At 38.5% G+C, this 23,535-nt stretch overlaps 1 protein-coding gene across 1 annotated transcript; it reads left to right on the top strand.

Moving 5' to 3' along the window:
* Window positions 1-45: 45 nt before the first annotated feature.
* LOC137085286 (A disintegrin and metalloproteinase with thrombospondin motifs 15) lies at window positions 46-14,288 on the top strand. The gene is made up of 8 exons (XM_067451839.1): window positions 46-1,186; window positions 2,435-2,567; window positions 4,311-4,478; window positions 4,579-4,862; window positions 6,924-7,101; window positions 7,180-7,355; window positions 8,989-9,164; window positions 12,220-14,288. The coding sequence occupies exons 1-8, from the start codon at window positions 260-262 to the stop codon at window positions 13,001-13,003; spliced, it is 2,826 nt and encodes a 941-aa protein (XP_067307940.1). The 5' UTR covers window positions 46-259; the 3' UTR covers window positions 13,004-14,288.
* Window positions 14,289-23,535: the final 9,247 nt, after the last annotated feature.

The following is a 23,535-nucleotide window of genomic DNA, read 5'->3' as shown; positions in this document are numbered from 1 at the left end:
TTAGAGAGCCAGAAGTGTCTGCGGTGTTCAACATGAACTATGAGCTCTTATCTGAACCTCCCCAAAACTTATATTACAGTCTGCAATGTTTACATATGACGCAAAAGAATAAAAAAGAGAGAGCCGATTTCACAGAGAGATACACCATGGCGATGGATGGAAATGCTTAATTCATGACGGATGTAGCCTACAGAACCATGTTCGAGAGCATCACGGTGTGATTTACACTTTGAGGGCTATATATTCACCACCAACAACGATGTCGGCTTTCCCCGTTGTTTTGTTTTGCCACTTGCTTTTTTTAACGAAAATTTACCTCTGTATGGAAACTGATTTTTGTGAACCTGTTCGACTTGATCGTGACAATTTCCCAACTAATGACAAACTGAACACAGCACTTGTTGTTTACAGAATAAACGCTTTTAATCAGGAATTTTATCTTAATCTTCTGCCTGACTCAAGTTTTCTGGCTCCTGGCGGCACGTTTCAAAATGATACCTCATCTTCAAGTGCTTTTTTAGGACCTGCTTTTAGAAGATGCTTTTACTCCGGTGATATTAACGCAGACAGGGATTCATACGCAGCTGTCAGTCTCTGTGGAGGTGTTCGAGGAGCGTTTTCTTATAACGGGATGGAGTACCTCATAGAGAGGAGGTCGACCAATACAGCACCAGGACTGATCTCAGATGATGCTGAAAAAACGCACATCATCCGCAAGAGAAGACACCTTCACGCCCCGGACTCAGCACCTCGGTGCGGAGTTCCATCTAGTTTAAACCCGGGCGTTGTGGAGTCCTTAGAAAAGTACAAACATGTGCACGGACATTCGAGGAACTTCACAGAAACTTTGAGCAGATCGAAAAGATTCGCATCTATACCGAGATACGTAGAGGTTCTGGTTGTTGCTGACGAGTCTATGGCAAAATTCCACGGTGACGACCTGAAGCATTACCTTTTGACTCTCATGTCTGTCACTGCAAAGCTGTACAAACACCACAGTATCTTGAACGCCATCAGCATAGTGGTTGTAAAGCTTATGGTGATTAATGAGGCAGAAAAAGGACCCAAAGTATCCAGTAACGCGGCACTAACGCTGCGCAATTTCTGCACCTGGCAGAAGAAGCTGAATAAGAACAACGACAAACACCCAGAGTATTGGGACACAGCTATTTTATTTACAAAGCAGGTAAGAAATACTCATGGGTCAATGCTATATTAGGTCACTTAAATACTGAAAAAATGTCATTCATAAATGACTTAAATGCATCCCTTCTATGATGAACATTGTTGTTGTTGATTAAGGTTAGGGCTGTCAAACGAATAATCGCATCCAAAACAAAAGTTTGTCTTAACAATATATGTGTACTTTATATAATTATGTATATTTAAATACACACATGCATGTAGCCTACATATTTATATTTGCATGTAAAATGTATGAATCCAACAAATATAACATTTCAACTAAAGCACACAAAACGTTAAGCTAGATTTCCCTGTTTATCACCTCTGATATCCTGATTAGTCACTGACCCTTAGTCTCCTGGAGTGTGTGTGTGTGAGAGCATTACACCCTTCAGTGGTTTTGCCATAATAGAAACCCTTTCTAAATAAACATGACATGCCATCTGGATAGAAAATAGTATAACAGTTTTTCTAATAGTATATTAGAAAATATAATAACATGTCTGGAAAAATGTCGAATCTAGGGAGTGCTAGGGTGGAGAAAATGTAATTTTCTACCATTTGATTCCAATACAAATTATAAAGCACCATTACATCATCAGAAAGCTGAAGGCACACGTCAGGAGTTACAAAAATACTAAATCTGTATTGACTCAAGCAGAGGAGTGATCCAAGTCAGCTGTCTCTACTGCTGCCTGCTATGCCAAGATACCTGCACTGCACCTGTTATTTGAGCTAAATTAACTCCACGCCTTTATATTACCTGTAATTAAAGCAATACAAACGTCAATGCTGCAAATATTGGTAAAGTATTCAAAAGTGAAATTTGAACAGATGTCTTCTCATGGCTATTTCCTTCAAACTGCAACACCCCTCATGTTTTAAAGCTATGTTAAGACGCTTTGAGATGTAGTGTCAATGTTCCCCAATGTAGTGTCAGTGTTATCCCTGAAGACTCCAGGTGGCTGCATTATGATGTTCTCACATGGGTTCATCTGTCCTGTTAACAATGTCGTAACTACAGCTGTTAAAAGGCATTCTTGGCCACCCTTGCAAATCCTGTGCTTCTCATTATACAAGGCAAGCCAAGCTTGTATTGAAAATAGAAAGTTTACACATATACGCTTCGGATCAGACCAAATGATTTCAGAGATTATGATTTTTTTTTAGTGTTGTTCAATCTTCGTACTGCTCCTGAAACACCTGACCTGAGGCTTGTTAAGTCTCAATACGATCACTGATTCCACAGGACCTGTGTGGGGCCACCACGTGTGACACTCTGGGAATGGCTGATGTAGGCACCATGTGTGATCCTAAGAGGAGCTGCTCAGTTATTGAAGACGATGGTCTCCCCTCTGCCTTCACCACTGCACATGAACTAGGTGAGAGCTATGTTTGGTTTCAAAGTCAGAAAAAAAAACAAGGTGACCCGAAAGGTCCCTTTCTGAGATCTTTGCCCAGTGCCAACCCTGAGACTGTTTGTGGTGTAATCCTTCAGAGTGATTCCTCACTCCTGAAAGTCTGTCTCTGATTCCTTGATCTTAAACATAAATGTTGTGCCAGCTGTTTTAAGGAAAAAAGCCCTGTCATACTCTATTATTAATTTAGTAGAACAATGACAACAGCATTCAAGAGTTTTCCTTCATCTCTTGATCCCTGTAAAAACAAAGGTTTAATAAAAAACAGATGGAAAAACATTAGCAGATGCTGAGAGAACTACATTCACCGAGGTTGGTCTATCAGTGCCAACCTTATATGGTGTGTACAGACCTAATAAACTCATTGAACATATTTGAATGTGTTAGTCATTGTACAACTTGTAAACAGGCTGATGAGAGAAAGATAGAGAGCAACTCAGCCACAAAGTGAAGGCCACCTAAATTTAAGCGGGGTCAGCGCATGATGAGGCTCACAGTGCGCAGTGGTGTAAAGAACGCTGCCCCTGAACTCTAGAGCAGTGGAGACGTGTTCTCTGGTGTGATGAATCACGCTTATCTGTCTGGCAATCCGATGAATGAGTCTGGGTTTGTCGGTTGCCAGGAGAACGGTACTTGTCTGACTGCATTGTGCCGATTGTAAAGTTTGGTAGAGGGGGGATTATGGTGTGGGGGTTGTTTTTCAGGGGTTGAGCTTTGCCCCTTAGTTCCATTGAAAGGAACTCTTAATGCTTCAGCATACCCAAACATTTTGGACCATTTCATGCTACCAACTTTGTGGGAACAGTTTGTGGATGGCCCCTTCCTGTTCTAACATGACTGCGCACCAATGCACAAAGCAAGGTCCATAAAGACATGGATGAGCGAGTTTGGTGTGAAGGAACTTGACTGGCCTGCACAGAGTCCTGTCCTCAACCCGACAACACCTTTGGGATGAATTAGAACGGAGACTGTGAGCCTTCTCGTCCAACATTAGTGGGTGACCTCACAAATGCATTTCTAGAAGAATGGCCAAAAATCCCCATAAACACACCCCTAAACCTTGTGGAAAGCCTTCCCAGAAGAGTTGAAGCCGTTATAGCTGCAAAGGGTGGGCCAACTCCATATTAAACCCTATAGATTAAGAATGGTATATCATTAAAGTTCATGTGCATGTAAAAGCAGACGTACCAAAAGGTTTAGCTTTACAGTGTGTGTAGGTAGGCAGGTGTGTAGGTGTGTAGGTAGGTAGGTGTGTAGGTAGGCAGGTGTGTAGGTGTGTAGGTGGGTGGGTGGGTAGGTAGGTAGGTAGGTAGGTAGGTAGGTAGGTAGGTAGGTAGGTAGATAGATAGATAGATAGATAGATAGATAGATAGATAGATAGATAGATAGATAGATAGATAGATAGATAGATAGATAGATAGATAGATAGATAGATAGATAGATAGACAGACAGACAGACAGACAGACAGACAGACAGACAGACAGACAGACAGACAGACAGACAGACAGATAGACAGATAGATTGATCCTACAATTAATTAATGTGACAAGATGAAATGTTAAAGTATGTATTTAAAGTATATTCAATAGACAAAAACTAAAACTGTGTAAAAAAATATAATACATTTCCAATTTCCACTAATTCATAATTTCCTGTATCAAAATTATAACTGAAATGGCTTGACTATTTATTTGGCTCTTATCCAGGCCATGTCTTCAGTATGCCACATGACAGTGTGAAGGCTTGCGAGGAGGTTTTTGGAAAGTTGAAGGACAACCATATGATGTCTCCCACACTGATTCAGATTGACCACAACATGCCATGGTCTGTCTGCAGTGCTGCCATCATCACAGACTTCCTGGATGCCGGCCATGGTTAGTTTGCTGACTACTCTGTTCCAATCAACTCTGACATTTGACATCGAACAAACACATCAAGGATATGCTCAGCACAAATGTATTCTTTGCTCTCTAGGAGACTGTCTGCTGGATCAGCCTCAAAAGCTATTGGCTCTTCCAGAGGACCCTCCGGGTGTCGGCTACTCGCTCAGCCGTCAGTGCGAGCTGGCCTTCGGCTCAGGGTCTAAGCCGTGCCCGTATATGCAGTCCTGCTCCAAACTGTGGTGCACGGGGAAAGCTAAAGGACAACTGGTGTGCCAGACTCGCCACTTTCCCTGGGCCGACGGTACTACCTGTGGAAGCAACAAGTTGTGCTACAGAGGGATTTGTACCGATAAGCAAAATACTACCAAAGACAAGGTGAGTGATGTGTTAACAGTGTACAGCGTTAGAGACAAATGCTCTTGATGTGTATGTTTGGACACATGCCACTCACCCCTGGATATTAAAATAGGTATACTATATGCTCACCACAACTGCATTTATTTTGATCATAAGCAGCAATATTGTGAAATATTATTACAATTTAAAACAACTGTTTTCTATCGTAATATCATTTTAAATGTAATTTATTCCTGTGATGGCAAAGCTGATTTTGGCAGTCTTCAGTGTCACATGAGCCTTCAGAAATCATTCTAATATGCTGATTTGCTGCTCAAGAAACTTTTTGTTGAAAACCATTTAGCTGCTTATAGGGTTAGTTCACTCAAAAATTAAAATTCTCTCATTAATTACTTTCCCTAATGTCGTTCGACAATCGTAAGACTTCCGTTCATCTTCAGAACACAAATGAAGATATTTTTGTTGAAATCCGATGGCTCAGACAGGCTTCCATTGACATTTCATTTCCTCTTTCAAGAACCATAAAGGCACTAAAGACGTCGTTACAAAGCCCATCTCACTACAGTGGCTCTACAATCATTTTATGAAGCAACGAGAATAGTTTTTGTGCGCAAAAAAAACTAAATAACGACTTATATAGTGATGGGCCGAATTCAAAAACAAACGGTTTCAAACGGTTATGAATCAGAGTATTGATTCATGAATCGGATTGCGTGTCAACTTGCTGAAATCACGTGACATTGGCGATCCGAATCATGAATCAATACACTGATTCATAACCGTTCAAAACATTGTTTTGAATTCGCCCATCACGATATAAGTCGTTATTTAGTTTTTTTGCGCACAAAAACTAATTCTCATCGCTTCATAAAATGATTGTAGAGCCACTGCAGTGAGATGGGCTTTGTGACGACGTCTTTAGTGCCTTTATGGGTCTTGAGAGAGCAAATTAGCCTGACAAGCCAGACCCACATCAAGATGTTTGGTCTGGAAACTCACCATAGACAGGGCTCAGTCCGAGGGGCGGGATAAACGGTTGTCTTTCAAACTCCCTCTGCACGCGATATAGGATAGCGGTACACCAACCGGAGCAACGACGGTGAAGGGGAGCTCGCTCCTCGCTGACTGATTAAACATTCGCCGTATCCGGTCGGCTAAACTCCGAACACATCTTCCCTTTTTAAGAATGACTTCAGTGCCACTCTTTGTTCTTTTCTCAGAGGAAAGCTTAACTCCAAGTCTTCCGGAGGCGCGGGCAGAGCTGATTCGAAAGACCGCCGCAGTTCGCCAGTTTCTGTGTTACTAGAAGCACGCAAACGCAACTCGGCCGTCGTCATTATGGCCCCGCCCGCTGACTCTATAGCCTACCTACACGATGTGATTGGGCCGTCCAGATTCTGAGGAATACAGCTCAGATAGGAATTGAGAGTTGCTAGACCACACTTGCGGGCAAATTAAATTTGCTGCCGCTAGGGTGCGTCTAGATTTCTAGGCTAAGAGCAAATGACATTGGTGTCAATGAAGGCCTTTCTGAGCCATCGGATTTCAACAAAAATATCTTCATTTGTGTTCCGAAGATGAATGGAGGTCTTACAGGTGTCGAACGACATTAGGGTAAGTAATTAATGACAGAATTTAAATTTTTGGGTGAACTAACACTTTAATATTTGTTTGGAACCCCTATATATATATATATATATATATATATATATATATATATATATATATATATAATCCTGCACACTATAGTTACTTGCAAAAAATATATAAAAGCTTGTTTATTAGTAACGTTTCGGTCTCATGACCTTCATCAGACATATAGAAAAATTACTTAAACTCCATCACATTTTAAACAAAATCACATGACCAATCACTGAAGAGAACCACTGATTAGTAATCACGCTAAAAAATGACTGAATATATCATCCACAAAATCATTGATATATTCAGTCATTTGTTAGCATGATTAATAAGCAGTGGTTCAATTTGATGTAAGTCTAGGATAGCTTAATATATTTTTTGCTTCCCAGTCTTTTCAGAGATGTAATCATTTCTGAGCCGCGTGGACTCTTTCCGCAGGTAGATGGCCATTGGGGTCGCTGGGGTCTGTATGGGCCGTGTTCCCGTATGTGTGGGGGAGGGGTGCAGCTCGCCAAAAGGGACTGCAACAACCCCGTCCCTGAAAACGGGGGCAAGTACTGCCAAGGACTGAGAGTGAAGTATCGCTCCTGCAATTTGGAGCCTTGTAAAGATTCAGGTAAACAAAAAATCTTCCAGTTGCATGTTAAAAAACACTGAGTCAATATTCGTTTCTGACGATGATTATTTGTGACAGGGAAGAGCTTTCGAGAGGAGCAGTGCGAGGCATTCAATGGCTTCAGTCTGAATACTAACAGACTGAGTCCGTCTGTGGTCTGGGTCCCGAAATACTCTGGAGTCTCTGTTAAGGACCGATGCAAGCTCATCTGCCGGGCCAATGGCACTGGATATTTCTATGTGCTCGCACCGAAGGTAAATACATTGATATACCTGCTTAAATACTTCAAAGTTGTTTGACATTAGTGGTTTATATGCGGGAGAGATTCTGAGCCAGTTTTTATCTCATGAAAGGAATAACATCCCTTTTTCAAAGCGAACAAGATACTATTAAAAAGGAATGGTGGGAGCTTATCTCTCGGATATGTCGTGTGGACTGACACAGTGCAGGGCTGCTTTGCACAATCACTCATTCTGTAGACGAGAAGAAAGAATCTGCCACAGTATCAGCAAACTATACAGCAAGCATCAGCTTTCAATAGTCACACAACTAAAACCATGTCCTAACCGGCTGAAACGCAACAAAGTGATGCTACATTCGGTTAGTAGCTTGGTTTCGGAGCCATTGGACCAAAATCCTGCTTCTTAGTAAAAATGAAATTTGTTCATATTATCATCATAATATTTTGCACTGCTTGGTCAACATGCCACACACTATACCTTTGTGCTTATTTAGTAATATACTAACTTCTGTATATTTCATAATACTTTTAATTGTATGTATTTTATATACGTTACGTACAGTCAAAGCAAAATTTATTCAGAGACCTTCAACATTGTCTCACATTTTCATAGTTCGCTATATGATCATAGAGTGAAAGTTTAATTTTGTCTTGCCTCTCGAAAGTGTGTGTACGCGGCATGAAGTAAGTGCGCAAGACTTGTCCCATGCCGTAAAAATGCCCAAGTGCTGTGCCCTTAATGCACACTAAACCAACACTATCTCAAATAAATTAAATGTTTGACTTGATGAAGCAAGGACAAGGAGAGCTAGAAGTGTTTCTTATTTGGCAGAACATGCCACTAGCAACACCAAGGTCATAGGTTTTACTGGGAACTACTCTTGTATAACTCAACACCTCTAAAGGAACACTCCACTTTGTTTTGAAAATAGGCATTTTTCCCGTCTCCAGGAGATAAACAGTTGAGTTTTACCATTTTCGAATCCATTCAGCCAATCTCTTTTATGCAAAGAACCTTTAGCATAGCTTAGCATAGATCATTGAATCTGAGAATTCATTGAATCGATCATTGAATTAGACCATTAGCATCTCGCTCAAAAATGACCTAATATATTTTAGGTCCACTTTAGGTGTACATTTTTCCTATTTATCAAATTGACTCTTCTGTAGTAACATCGTGTACTGAGAAAAAGTTGTGATTTTCTAGACCAATATGGCTAGGAATTATACTCTCATTCCTGCGTAATAATCAAGGAACTTTGCTGCCATACCATGGGTGCAGCGGCGCAATGATATTACGCAGCACCTGAAAATGCTGCCTAATATTATTGCGCCTGCTGCATCCATTTAGTACACAGTATTAATACACTATGAGAAGAGTCAAGTTTTAAATAGGAAAAATATCTAAACTCTTTGGTCATTTTTGAGCGAGATGCTAACAGTCTAATCAGATTCAATGATCTATGCTAAGCTATGCTAAAAGTGCTACCGCCAGACCCGGCTGAATAGAGTCGAAATTAGTAAAACTCTAGGGGAGTTTGAAACTGAGCTAATTTTACACAAAAAAAAGTGGCGTGTTCCTTTAAGTTACCATACTTAAAAAGAGGCCGATGGTGTAGCGATGGTGAATGTTATCTGTGTGACAGGTGGTGGACGGAACCTCTTGTTCCCCTGATACCTCAGCGGTCTGTGTTCAAGGAAAGTGCATCAAGGCTGGCTGTGATGGCAAAGTGAGCTCCAACATGAAGTTTGACAAGTGTGGGGTGTGTGGTGGTGACAACCAAAACTGCAAGAAAGTCTCTGGAATGTTCACAAAACCCATGTAAGTGCTTTATCTCTGAATATATGGTTTAAAAGGGGTCATGACATGAGAAATCACATTTGCCTTGATCTTTTGACATTTAAGAGGTCTTTGTAACATTAAAACATCCTGCAACTGTCATACCTTAAATCATCCTCCTCATTATAAACAAAGCATTTATTTAATCAAGGGCCAAACGTTGCTTTTGATATCGCGGGATCTGTGATACATTTGCACATGACAGTTTCCAGAGCAAGACACCGACAAATATTTGATACAACATCGCACTTTAGGCCCCACACACTGGTGTTCAGTTGCTTAACGGCTGGCATTTTCCTACACAGGATGTGAGCATCACGTCAAAAGCAAATAAAACCTATTATAATCACTGAGGCTGTCTACACTGGATACAGTATACAGATGCACGTTCAGATTCGGACATACCCCCAGCATTAGAAACATGTGGATGGTTTATTTACAGTATGAATTTGGAAGTCTAAATGCAGTCACCAGAAGTAAAAAGCTAAAGGTACGCTATAAACGAACCACACTACAGTCACCATCACTAAAGTTTCCGACAACTCTTTCCGACAAACATTTCCCCAGAAACTTCAAGCTAGAATAGTTTATAAGAGCACAATTATAAGCATAACAAGGCTGTAAACTACCTGTTCTGCAGGATGACGTTTAATCTCCTCAACAGCCTCTGTAGTCCCATTTAGCCACTTGTTAGCAACTGCCATTTTCAACACGCGTAACCACTTCAAAAAAATCACAAGTGGAGTAATAAAGAGGTATTTTATGTCATAGAACAAACTGTGAATAATCTTACTTCAGCCATTTACCCAAAACCGGATTCAAAAAAACCCATTGCCTTAGGGACGAGGGGACCGGGTGTGCTAAAATGCTAACACGCTAACTCGCTTGTGCATAAACCGCCCGTTCGGGACAGGTACTTTTTTGGCCTCTTACCCCGATTTATCGATGCATGTAAACGCATTAACCTGCTTTCTGTCAGCTTATTGAAGTGAGCATGTGTGATAGGTGGAATAAAACACAAACTGAGTAGATTTAAATGCATCCAGACAGAGCGAGCTAGCGTTTTGCATGAAATAAGGACATCACAAACGCAGACTCTTTTAAGACCCAGAAAATTGTAAAGATGTGTACTCATTTAATACAGCAAAAGTACTCCAATTCAGATACGGACAGTAAATATGTTTGACGTCACTACAAGGAAATAACCTGGTTTATTAGTTAAGTCATGTAAACTTGCTTAACTTGTGTTGTCCGTTTACTGGTTTGCATGTAAATGGGTAAAACTGTTTATTTTTAATAAGATGATATTTGTAAGTTATCAGCTTACTGTAAACACACTCAATGTTAATTTCTGATAAAATGAATGTTATTGTTACTAGTAAGAAAGCCATTTTATATATCTGAAATTATATTGACATCAGGAATTTAATTCTTCATATCAGAAATGCTTATTGTTGATAGAAAAAAAAAAATGATTTCAAATGGCAGCCTATGGTGACATTTCACTACTGAAAATACAATTACTGATATCAAGACAGATATCAAATCGGCTTGCCGTAATCACGCTCTTATTCATGTGAATGCTTTTAAATCATTCAAGCGTGAAAAGACAAAAGAGAACGCTCTAGTATCGTGCCCACACAGAACGCAAAAATCAAGTTCTCTTCCACACTTGAATGAACAATAATACACAGAATTATGCCAAAATACCCGTTTTGTTGAGTATCTTGATGTTCAAAGTTGTGAGTAAATGATATGTGAGTTCTGCGTCGTGCTGCAGCGGCAGGTTTTAAAGTGACAGCAGCCACTAATGCTGTCTGTTATAAGGTTCAACAAAGAACAAAAGTAACTGAGAAAATGTTATACTTTTATAATTGTTTGTTGGTTGATTTATGTGTGAGTTACTGATATAGTTCCCTGTTAGTTGTTTAAACTGGTCATTTCAACAGTTGAAGCTTTCAGACTTTAGATGTAGTTCAGTGAGCATGCATTCCAGCGACGCTTTATGACACAGCTTTAGAGAAAATTAAAGGCTGCCTAATTTGATTGATGACCCCTAATAAAAATTCCACACCCCACACATAAGTATGACATTTATTATGGGTTTAAGTGAGGATTAAGTTCACATAAATTAAAAGTTGTTATATATTTCAAGCCTAATAAATGTAAAAATAATAATAATACCATTAAACATATATTTAAAATATACTGTCTTTATGTTTTTTCTACATTCATTTGGAGAAATTATTATGAAATATATTAAGACTTTTTTTATTGCGATTAATCAAGACTAATAACAGAAAAAAATATGAATCTAATTTATATATGTGACCCATGCTGGCAAATGAGTCGGAATGCACACAGGATAATTTCGGCTTCAGGCAAAACAAGTGAAAAAATTAGATTTTGGTCGATTTTGAGGTTTTCACAAAAATGAGTTAATTAAACCCTTGTGTAGCGATCCCAATGCTACAAATAGCAATTAAACATCTAAAAGTATCTTTATTTGTACATTTTCTGAGAGGAATACTTGTCTTGGTCCATGAAAATGATCTTACTCGTGCAATCCCGATATACACACATACACAGAATTACAGTATTTCAAAATATCTGTCTTGGTGAGTATTTACACAAACATCGTCTAAAGTGAATGTTTGGTTAACTGTTGGGGAAAACATCTGATGTGTAACATTATAAAACATCCGTGCAGTACAGTAGTAGTTAATATATAGGCTGTCTGCTTCATTAATGTTAAATCAAAAAGTTGTGGTTTAGATATTTGGGTCTGACTTGATGTGTGCCAAATTTGGTGTTATTACCAGGGAGTTTAAAGTATGGTTACAAGGTGATTTTGTTTTGAAACTGGAAATGTTAACTGGTAGAAATTCTTATTATTTCACCTGCCATTCCATTTCAACTTTCAGTTTAACTTCTAATCCAAATTCCTGAATGGCATCAAAAATTCTGATTCATGAATCAAAAAGAAGCCAAATCTTTTATTCTGAATATTGTCCAATCCTGTGATCTCATTTTACAGGCATGGGTATAACTTTGTGGTGACTCTACCGGTCGGAGCTGCAAACGTGGACGTAAGGCAGCGTGGCTACCGGGGTTTGATTAATGATGACAACTATTTAGCAGTAAAGAACGTCCAAGGCAACTATCTCCTGAATGGAAACTTTGTGGTTTCAGCAGTAGAAAAAGACATTATCGTAAAGGGAAGTTTGCTGCGCTACAGTGGAACCGGCACATCGGTGGAGACGCTGCAGGCCACTAGACCTCTGAAAGAGTCTCTCTCCGTGGAACTGTTGTCGGTGGGGAAAATGACGCCGCCTCGCGTGCGCTACTCTTACTACCTGGCTGTGGGAAATAAAGAGGGCAAGATCTTAAAGAAGGAGGAGAAGAACCCTACGCATAACCCTACGCATAACAGCGTGCTGGAAGACAGCAATAAAGTGGAATTAAAGAAGCCGCCCTATCAGACGCCGTCTTATAAGTGGGTAGCTGCGGATTGGAACAAGTGCTCAGTTACCTGTGGTAACGGGGTCCAGAGTAGATTAATACAGTGTTTGGACTCAGATGGGGAAACAGCCACACACTGTGATGGCACCCAAATGCCCAGTACCATGAGGGTGTGTGGTGACCCTTGCCCAACGTGGAGCATCGGCGAATGGTCCTCATGCTCTAAAACGTGCGGGAAAGGCTATAAGAGACGCCCACTGCGATGCATCACTCAGACAGGGCTGCTTTTACCTAGAGACCACTGTTCAAGCAAAAAAAAGCCACAGGAACTGGACTTTTGCAACATTCGGCCCTGCTAGTGTCCCATTCTGTGTGTTCTGGGACCCATTTTTATGGAGCCAAAACAAAGGCAGCGCTCATTTTACTTGTGTGTCCTGTGGTGCCTCACTTTTTGTAATGGGAATATCGTCATGACATAAAGACAACTGATGTCTTTTAGCAAGACGAAGAGGAATTTTACCATGTTACATTTTAAGGTATAGTTAGATATCACCTACCTCAAAAAGGACAGGGTGTTTTAAAGCAACCAAATAACACAGACCACGTGAAGTTGTAAAATGTTACGTTATGGCATTAACACTGTCACAAAAAACGACTTTACAGCATCTCCTTTGCATGTGGTTTGCACATAAAGTGAAGATATCCGATTTGTGGCACGTTTTAGTTTGTATTCAGACTTTATATACATGTGAATAATTTGATCTAAATGTGAAGCATATTGTATGCAAAAATAGGGCATCTTGGTCCGTGCACTATTGATCATTCATATTCGTATATTAAGATGAGCTAGTCAGTAGATTAAAGTGTTCATAATCACTGAAGTTTCAACAAGCAGAATTTAGGATTATATATAAGTTTAGAGAAGACGAAACAAGACGCCAAAAGCAGGCTATATTAAAAGTAATCAGCATCTCACCCTGTCAATTAAGGCTGAAAAGTACATCCTGAAAACATATTTACATTAATAAAAAAAACAATGTTAATGTTTATTATAATGGTACTATACACAATGGGATAACATAGTTAACACACTATAAATAAATCAGTTCATATACTTTATGGTGATTTTGGGTCCCATAAAACTGAACTCTGCTAAAAGGCACTGATGCAAATATTGTACAAAGGCTAGTTTTGATGAATACAGATGAAGTGGGACACTTTCTGATTCTTTGCCATTGCCATTTTAAAATGTGATGCCAAGTGGCTGAACCTCTTATACAATACCATTTTAAATAGAAAAAAGAAAAAGAAATAATACACAAAAATATACATGTGTCTTATTTTCTGTGTATTCATACTACACATGCAGCTGCTATGGCCACTATGAGTTTAGTAAAGTCACCATGTCTCTTGGATGGTAAGTTAATTGTCTTGTCGTAAATGAATTAGATGTATTCTCTGCTGGATTTATGAAGATAGTTTGTCATTTGTGCACACAACCCATGTAAACCGGATTGTTGCTGAAAGCATCTCATTCATTTAAAAGGTGCTCCCTTATTGTTATTTTTCCATCTTTTGATGTTAATACAGCAAAAGGCACTTATGTTTTTCTATTTGAATTCATTGTATACTATGTATACATCCATCAACTGTGCACAAATAAATACAGAAATGAAAAAGGGATCGCCTCACTCTGTTGGGCTCTGGGGGAGTGTGTATGAATCATGTGTTAACGATAAGCCTCAAACTGTGCTGAAAAGTCATTTGGTCACACTACAGATAATCACTTTACCAAAGGCCAGATGAAGCATCATGGACCATCCATTTTCAGTGAAACTGGAATTCTGCTGAGTTGACTGAAAAAACTGACCACCTTAGGTTTGATAATACTCTAAATTTGTTTGACAGAGATCAACTATCTACAATGTTAAACATGTCGGTCGGTCGGTCGGTCGGTCGGTCGGTCGGTCGGACGGACGGACGGACGGACGGACGGACGGACATAGATAGATAGATAGATAGATAGATAGATAGATAGATAGATAGATAGATAGATAGATAGATAGATAGATAGATAGATAGATAGATAGATAGATAGATAGATAGATAGATAGATAGATAGATAGGAATGCATTGGAAAGGATAGATGCTTTTTCAGGTCTAACCTATAAGTATGGAAAGCAAAAAATATCTGCATTCATAAGCAGTCATATTAAATGGGACTATTTCTCTTTGTCAGCCCTGCACATCCCCTGTCAATTAAAACCAGTGGTGGTCAGCTATTTCCAACTCAACTATATCCAACTCAGTGATTTCATAACAAATGAATTTCCCCCGTCAGGATTATAACATTCGTCGCAGCAATCACTAACTTGGCATTAAAATCACAGTGTTAAAAAATCAAAACACTACCTTCTTGAGCCATCATATCATATACTTTATATAGTTTTTTTTTTTTTTTTTTTTACTGTCCTGTATTTCTTTTAAAGGTATACATGTGAATTACACATGGCACAATGTCCCTCATCATCACAGTATGCTAATGCCTATCTGGTGTGATCAGCGTGCAGATGGAGGACTGTCGGGATGATTCAGACACAGGACGGTTCTGTCAGGGGAGGCATGAGTCACTTGCCCGGGACACACTTGCTTTCAACAACATACTATATATCTGATGAATCCTGTGACAATTACTTTTAAAGCACAAATTTGATGTGAACACACAAATTTGAAGACTCACATTCAGTTACAGCATGAAATAATATTTAAAACCTATATTTTGACTTATAATTCCTTCTTATTTTTTGCAATTGTGAGTTTGTATCTCCCAATTCTGACAGCAAAACGTACATAATCTTGCTTCGTAGTAAAGTTTTAAAAATGTCCTACAGTGGGACTTACAATGGCAGCTTTTCACAGAACAAGAGTGTAGGCTACCATTTTACCAATGAAAGAAATTCTCCAACTACAACAACTCGGCTTCGATAGAGCCGGAGGGTTAAAACTTTTGAACAGGAAGAAAATTATATAATTTAGTATTGCCCTTTGGAAGCAACAGAAGATACTTACACGTTTCCCCAAAGACAAACTAAATACAATTTACCTTGATCTTCAGATTCAAAAAGTTTTCACCCCCTGGCTCTTAATTCATTGTGTTTCCTTCTGGAGCATCAGTGAATATTTGATCCTTTTTTAATAGTTGTGTTTGAGTCCCTCAGTTGTCCTCAGTGTGAAAGGATCTCAAAATCATACAGTGACTGCTGGAGAGGGTTCAAATATGTAAAAGATGCTGGAAAACAGGAATTTGCAGGACCTGGAGGATTGTTCTAAAAGGAACGTTGGGCAGTTTAACTGCTCAGGACAAACAAGAGACTCAAGAACAACCATCACAAAACAAAACAAAAAAAAACAGTGGATGTTATTTATTTGTCATCTTGTGGACTATATGTAAACATATTTTATTTACAATATCATATTCAGGACAGTACTACATATAAATAAATATAAATATTCCTCTTATTTTGTTAATATTATTCACATTTTCATAGATTCTGCTAGGGGTGTGTAAACTTTTGAGCAAGCCTGTACATTCAAATATAATTAAAACTACTACATGTATGCTTAGTTAAAATATTCAACAACTTTTCCAACAGTGATTATTTCAGCCTGAAAAATTTGGTAAATATGGTGTCATATAGTGAAAACAAAGTATATTTCCACTGACGACAAAAGCAACATTTTTACAGCTGAAGATATTGGCTGCAAGGGAGCAAATGAGTTTTCATGAGGTCATATGAACTACTAATAAATATTATTCTTACTTCATGATGCAGACACACACACACACACACACACACACACACACACACACACACACACACACACACACACACACACACACACACACACACACACACACACACACACACACCATAGATGCAATAAAAAAGTCTTTGGCTATGAAACTAACAGCTCTGTATTGCATGTGTAATGCATAGGGATTACGCTCAACACCTAAAGGAAAAAAATAGTCAGTGTTTTTCAGCAGTATACAATCCATTTAATAAGCATGATGACAGCAGATTTAAAGCATTTATTTAATACTTAAATCTAAAACTCTTTTTTTGGCTTGATGAATCTGGAAAACATTAATGCATTGTAATAAACTTCAAGAGGTTTATCCATGTTTGACTGACTGCCAATAAAAATGGTCACTCTCCTATCCAAACAGTGCACACAGTTTGTCCAACTCCACGATATTAAAACTCTCAGCTGCTTTGGATCTATTGTTCCACAGGATTGACCTCAACTGCTCTTGAACCTTGAGAACACCCATGAAAATCTATATGATCAGCGTTGCTGAAGTTAATGCTTCAAGATGGCACAGGGAAGTTTGGACCCTTTTTAAAGTCAAATAAATAAAAGAATGGGTTTTTTGTCGAACGAGTCTGTATCCGTTGTGCATTCAATCTCATAAATCCTTCAATTGAAAATTTCTTAGCGATTTTAAAATGAACTCACTATGTGTACTTTCACACATTCAGTGAATGTTAGTGGATGGCATATCCTTTTTGTAAGCTGTTAACCTATTGTTACCCATTAATTCTTTGTTTGGACCACCATACAAATCAAAAGCCAAGCGTGAAGGCGGCCAGCAATAGTTAAGCAGGAGGGGAAAAAAGCACTGTGAACCAAGAGGCCACATTTTCTTTCTTTGGCTTCACTTGCCCGTTTCAGAGAGCTGCTTTAAATCCACGTCATTCGAGACACTGCTTTTACAAGGTCATTTGAGAGTTCAAGCTTAGAAAATGAACAGGACCTTCTGTTACGGGGTCTCACATAATGAGCTGTTGGACTGTAAAATAAATTGCACAAAAAAATCTCCACATCTAAACTGAACGTTTAAAATGATCCAAAGCTCAAAAACTAATTCTAGAGATTACATGATACCGCCAATGAGGTTGTACAAGGGAAGACCCAAAATTAGTTTCAGATAAGCTCATTTATTTGAAGTCTCTTGTTTTAAGTTAACCTTTAAGGACCAGATTAACTAACAGCGTGTGCCAGTGCAAACCCATTTTTTGGTGTTAAACAAACTACTGCCAGGGTTTACTATAAAGACACATAGTTAAAAATTATGGTAAATAAATGGCACAAATAGCAGTAAACCTCATTTTGTAACATGGTATCAGGTCAGAAAAGATTGTTTCTGCCATGGAATAAAACTATTTAAAAGATAATTGTGACTTATATCTTACATCTTACAATTCTGACTTTATAACAGCAATTCTGGCTTCTTTTCTCAGAATTGTGAGATATAAAGTCAAATTTTTCACAAAACTTTTTTTCTTCACAATTGCGTGTTATAAAGTCAGAATTACGAGATATAAACGCTTATATATAAAAGTTCAACTCTGACTTTATAACTCGCATTTGCAACTTTAAATCACACAATTCTGACTATAACTCGCAATTTCAACTTTATACGGGAAAAGAAGTCAGAATTGCGAGATATAAACTCGCAGATGCAAGAAAAAAGTGAGAAATTGCGAGATAACGTATCTATAAACAAAAGATATAAAAAGCAATTCTCTTTTTTATTTTTTATTCTGTGGTGGAAACAAGCTTCCATAGATAATCACTATAAAATAAAATAAAAACACTTAAGAACCATTATTTTGCTGTATGTTCAGCCAACTTCACAAAATCTGAATTTTAAAATGTCAGTAATAATGTGCAAATAGGGTATTCTACAAAATTATTTAATACGCCATCACAAGGCATTGCAAATACTTATTTGGAAAGTGAAAAATGGCAAAAACACCACATCGACCTCACCCTCTGCATTAGTTAGTGGCTATAATTAGGGATTTTCCAGAGCTACTGCAGATTTAAGTTGCTATGGTGAAAAGGTATAATGCACATCAAAATAAGGGTTGTGCCTAATGTGTGTGAAACCTTAGAGACATCAGAGCAAGGTACAGAGAACTGTAACGAGTGAGATCACAGGCACTCCCTGATCATCAACACAGAAATAGCCTCACATTGTGACATTGTGCAGCCATCATCATTTGCCCAGGCAGAATTCGAAGCAAATGGCACCTGTTGATGACAACTAAATTTACTGTTGCAAACTGTGATGGAGAGAGAAGTAATAGCTGATATACTGAATGTTTAAGTGGAAATAATGAGGCCTGGGATGAAAAAGGTTTCTGATGTAAAACACTGAACCTTTACATGAATCATCTGACATTCTCTTCCCCCTTATAAGTGAACAGAGAAACATGATTATTAGTTAACTGAAACAAAACTAATACTAAAACAATAAAAAAAAAAAATTTTCTCCATGTTTTATGGGCTCCTATGAAAGTTGCTTAATTGTTTTTAATGAGCACTTATTAAGAGCACTTATTACTTATAAACAAATATTAAGTATACACTTTAAAATACTCTACTTGCAGGGAGTATACATATTAAGTATCTAATATGAAAGGGGTGGTTGCATGCGATTTCACTTTTTTAACTTTAGTTAGTGTGTAATGTTGCTGCTTGAGCATAAACAGTATCTGCAAAGTTACAGCGCTAAACATTCAATACAAACGGAGATATTGTCTTTTAAAGTTATGTCAGTTTATTGCCTACAAAAACGTCCGGTTTGGACTACAGCGCGCTTCTTCCTGGGTTGGTGACCTCATTAACCCTCGCTAGTCTCCACAGATTTGACTTCTGCCCGTAATGGTAAGGGGCGTGGCGTTTCCGGACAACCTGTGCTTGGCACTTCAGCCGATAAAAATACAGGAAACTACATTTGGCCATCTAACCAATCTAAGACCATTGCGTTTTTCAGAGGGATGGGCTTCACAGAAGCAGGAAGCAAACGAGCCGTTCAAAGGACAGTGGAGACAGCGGTGTGGAATAAATGTCAAATATAAGAAAAATACAGAACTTTTTTAAAGAAAGAAGTATTACAACATATTATATTGTGCCCCATAAACACAACCGAGCCTAGAAAAAAAACACGGAACCAATTAAGTGTACTTTTGTTTTTAACACTTAAAAAGTGCACTGTTATAATGTCAAAAAGTTTTTTTTTTTTTTGTCATAGTTTAAAGTGGTCATGAACTAAGAAATCAAATTTTCCTTGAGAATTTGACATAGGTCATTATACTATAATAATATCCTGTATATTTCAGAAATGAAAACTTCCTTGTTAGTCCAAAAACAGCTTTTATTGTAACCAAGCCCAGATAATGACTCGTTGTGGAAAAAGAACGCCTCTGCAGAAGAAAATCAAAACCTACTTCACAGGGTTGCCAACTTTTAAGTTCAGGTTGGAGTGAGATTTTTGGGGGGCCGGGGGGGGGGGGGGGGGGGGTAATGCTTTTGATCTTGATTCAGTATCAGTTTATATCTAAAACTGATACTGAATCAATTAGTTATTTAAGTTTTGAAATTTCACATTTAAAGAAATCTAGTGTTTGATCATCATATCTAAATATTTATTAGAATGCAAAGACTGCAATATATTTTTGAGCAACTAGATTAGATACATGTATATTTATTAAAGAGCCATAAGGCACCTAATGGCATTACAAATAAACATTAATATTTTTTAGCCACAAAATGACTCTAATTTGCCTCTTTGAATTGGAATTCTCTATTTTAATATTAATTACTACACTAATTGTTATATACATTTTAGAAGAAATACAAATATTAGAAGAAAAATATTTTAAGTGGTCATTTATTGACAATAATTGTTGCACAAATAGTATTTAGTACCAAAAGATCTCCTCAAAATATTCAATAAATATCATTTAATGAGTATGAGTGTGACCTATTAGTGTATTTTTTTACAGTCTATGCCTATTAGTAAGGAATACCTGAGGGCTAAATACAAGAATAACATTAATGTTATTCACTCTCCATAATAAAACGATCCTGTAAATATGGCTGACTTAATAATCAATAAACACTAACACTATGCTGTACTGTTTACCAAAACTTGCAGCAAACATCTATATGGTGAAACTGTTGTGTATTCGCTTAAGCCATTTTGATGCATTGGCACAGCGCTAGAAGTATTGAGCGCTCATGGGCCACGTGACCAGCGCGCACCGCAGGGAGAAGAGAGCCTGCAACTCCGCTTTTCAACGCCTCTGGCTTTAACATTGTGCCACATTAGCGCCAAAACGCTATTTATTGTTTGAATTTCATTAAAACACATTTAAAAAAATTAAAGCTTATAGCTTTGTTTAATATCAAAAGCAGGTTTGGCAATTTGGCGTGAGATTGAGTTGGGCGGAGTGAGAGCGTGAGACAGAGCCTGAAAGCGTGAGAATCACGCCAGATGCGTGAGAGTTGGCAACCCTGACTTCATCATTGCAACTTTGGCTCCGCCCACTGGTGTGTTAGTGAGATGACGTGGAGAGAAGAGCGATACCGGATGGACTACAAATAACATTTCCTTCCAAAAGATCCTAATGCTAGGAATGTGTTATTTATTTTCAACACTTCCTCAGTTAAGCATTAGTGTTCAGTACATTTCACTGTGGATTCTTTGGTAAATCAGTCACAATTTAACAGACTTAAACAGACTTTTACAATGTGGACTCAACAGTAATGCGACAACATGTAAGTAACCGTGTTAATTCTAAGCTGTCAATCAAACAGCATAAATGTATCAGTGAATGAGTTCTGGACTTATTATAATCAACAAATCTCTTATGTACATTGTGTTTGCACTGCTAGTTATGATAAAAGCATTCGTTAGTGTGCAGAAATCGAGTTGCAATGACGAGATCACAGCTTTCATGCGCTTAACATGTCCGATCGGCTACAATGCTCACCACTGCAACCTTTCATGCCACAGTCTAAATATAATGCCATAGATCTAAATATAACACTATAATCAACACCTGTCAGACTTTAATGGCCCACTGAAATCAAACTTAAGTTTTTTAGCTTTTAATATGACTGTGTTAGCCTCAAAGTTATGAATAAGCTGGTATGTTCTAGCCTGACAAGCCAGACTGTTACGCCTTTTAGGCATATGTGTTTTGTTTTTTTGTGTGTATGTTCTTTTGCAGGAGCCTGTTCCCTCATTGGTTCCATCATGTGTACTTGCTCCAGCCAATCTCTGCCTGTCTTGTGTGATTAGCCAATCACACACAGGAACCTGAGATCATCAAACACTATAAAAACCCCAAGATGGCTGCTACACAAGAAGACTGTTTTTTCCTCTTTCCTTTGTGCTGGCCTGTGGCCTTTGTTGTAAAGTTTTTCAATTTGTTTGAATTGTTTTTGAATTGTTGAATTTTGTTCCCTTTTGTGGGACTGTAAATATGTAAATATATGTTTAATTACTTTCAGTAAAACTTTACTTATTTTGCCCCAAACTCGGTTGGTCTGCTTAAGTCTTCTGTTCTCTGTGTAACCTGAACTCGTCTTAGCTGAACTCAGGTTCTAGTTTTATGTTCATGTCCCCTTGATACCTCTAGACTACTGGGGACGTAACACAGACCCACATCAAGATGTTTGGTCTGGAAACTCACCATAGACAGGGCTCAATCCGAGGGGCGGGATAAACGGTTGTCTTTCAAACTCCCTCTGCACGCGATAGGATAGCGCTACAGCCAACCAGAGCAACGAAGGTGAAACAGAGCTTGTTGATAGATTAAACATTCGCCGTATCCGGTCAGCAAAACTCTGAACACATCTTCCCTTCTTAAGAATGACTTCAGTGCCGTTCTTTGTTCTTTTCTCAGAGAAAAGCTTAACTCCAAGTCTTCCAGAGTCGCGGTCAAAGCTGATTTGAAAGGCCGCCGTTTGCCAGTTTCTGTGCTTACTAGAAGCACGCAAACGCAACTCGGCCGTCGTCATTATGGCCCCGCCCACCGAGTCTATACGGGATGTTATTGGCTCGGCAAGAGTTAGGTGAATACAGCTCAGAAGGGTATTGAGAGTTGCTAGACGACACTCGCGGGCAGATTAGATTTGCTGCCGCTAGGGTGCGTCTAGATTTCTAGGCTAGGTATGTTCCAAAACAATGACAAAATTTGCATTTAGGAGATATAAGCATTCAAAATTTACAGTCTCTCACCCAGATTTTGATGACATCATTGCAGACTTCACCTTCTCATCAAATCTTTTCCTGTCCAATCAAATGCTCTCTAGAATCTAAAGCCCGCCCCCTACACTGCTGAAGCTGCGGCTGAAATCGGTCAGTTGTTAAAGGTAGGGTAGGTAGGAATGATCTAAAACACTTTTGTCCAAATTTGTTTAAAATTTCTTTATATGTCAACACATAATTAAAATGTAAGTACTCTGAAAAAGAGAGTATAAAAATCAAGTAAATCTAGACTGTTTAATCTGCAATAAACACCGCTCATTATTTTCATTCGGGACGAAACATATGATTGGCTTGGGCGACTGTCACTCTCTCTCACTACCATGGCGACCACTGCCCACACATGCGCGCAGGAAGAGCAAAAGCATTCAAAATGCACAGTGCCAGGTTTTGCAGTCAGCGAAGGCAAACAATGCACAAAAAAAAGGAAGACAGTAGGCCTACAAGTAAAGGCAATGCACAAGAAGTCTTTGGATAAACAAAGAAATCAAACGTGAGTAAATATCAGTGTGGCTTTCCAACGATGTCGAGAACTGAGGGACCTAAAGGGGCTGAAAAACTCAGACTCATTGCTGGCTGTATTTCTGCTGGACAGGTAATCTTTCATTTTGATTATACATTTTTTCGGTTTATGTTTTCATGAAGCATGTATCAGGAGCACATAAAGCTGCCTAATATAGCTAACATAACATTACTTAACATAAAGTTACAATGTTATACACTTAGCCATTAGTAGAGATGATAAATACTCAATATGCTTAG

The sequence above is a fragment of the Pseudorasbora parva genome, chromosome 8, assembly GCF_024679245.1.
Source record: "Pseudorasbora parva isolate DD20220531a chromosome 8, ASM2467924v1, whole genome shotgun sequence".
Lineage (NCBI taxonomy): Eukaryota > Metazoa > Chordata > Actinopteri > Cypriniformes > Gobionidae > Pseudorasbora > Pseudorasbora parva.
This window is presented reverse-complemented; position numbering and strand designations above follow the sequence as displayed.

Excerpts from the sequence above, each read along its gene's own strand:
- LOC137085286 (XM_067451839.1), top strand. The coding sequence starts at position 260 with ATGTCGGCTTTCCCCGTTGTTTTGTTTTGCCACTTGCTTTTTTTAACG. Across the intron at positions 2,568-4,310 it reads CACCACTGCACATGAACTAG|GCCATGTCTTCAGTATGCCA; the intron begins GTGAGAGCTATG and ends GCTCTTATCCAG. Across the intron at positions 9,165-12,219 it reads GGAATGTTCACAAAACCCAT|GCATGGGTATAACTTTGTGG; the intron begins GTAAGTGCTTTA and ends CTCATTTTACAG.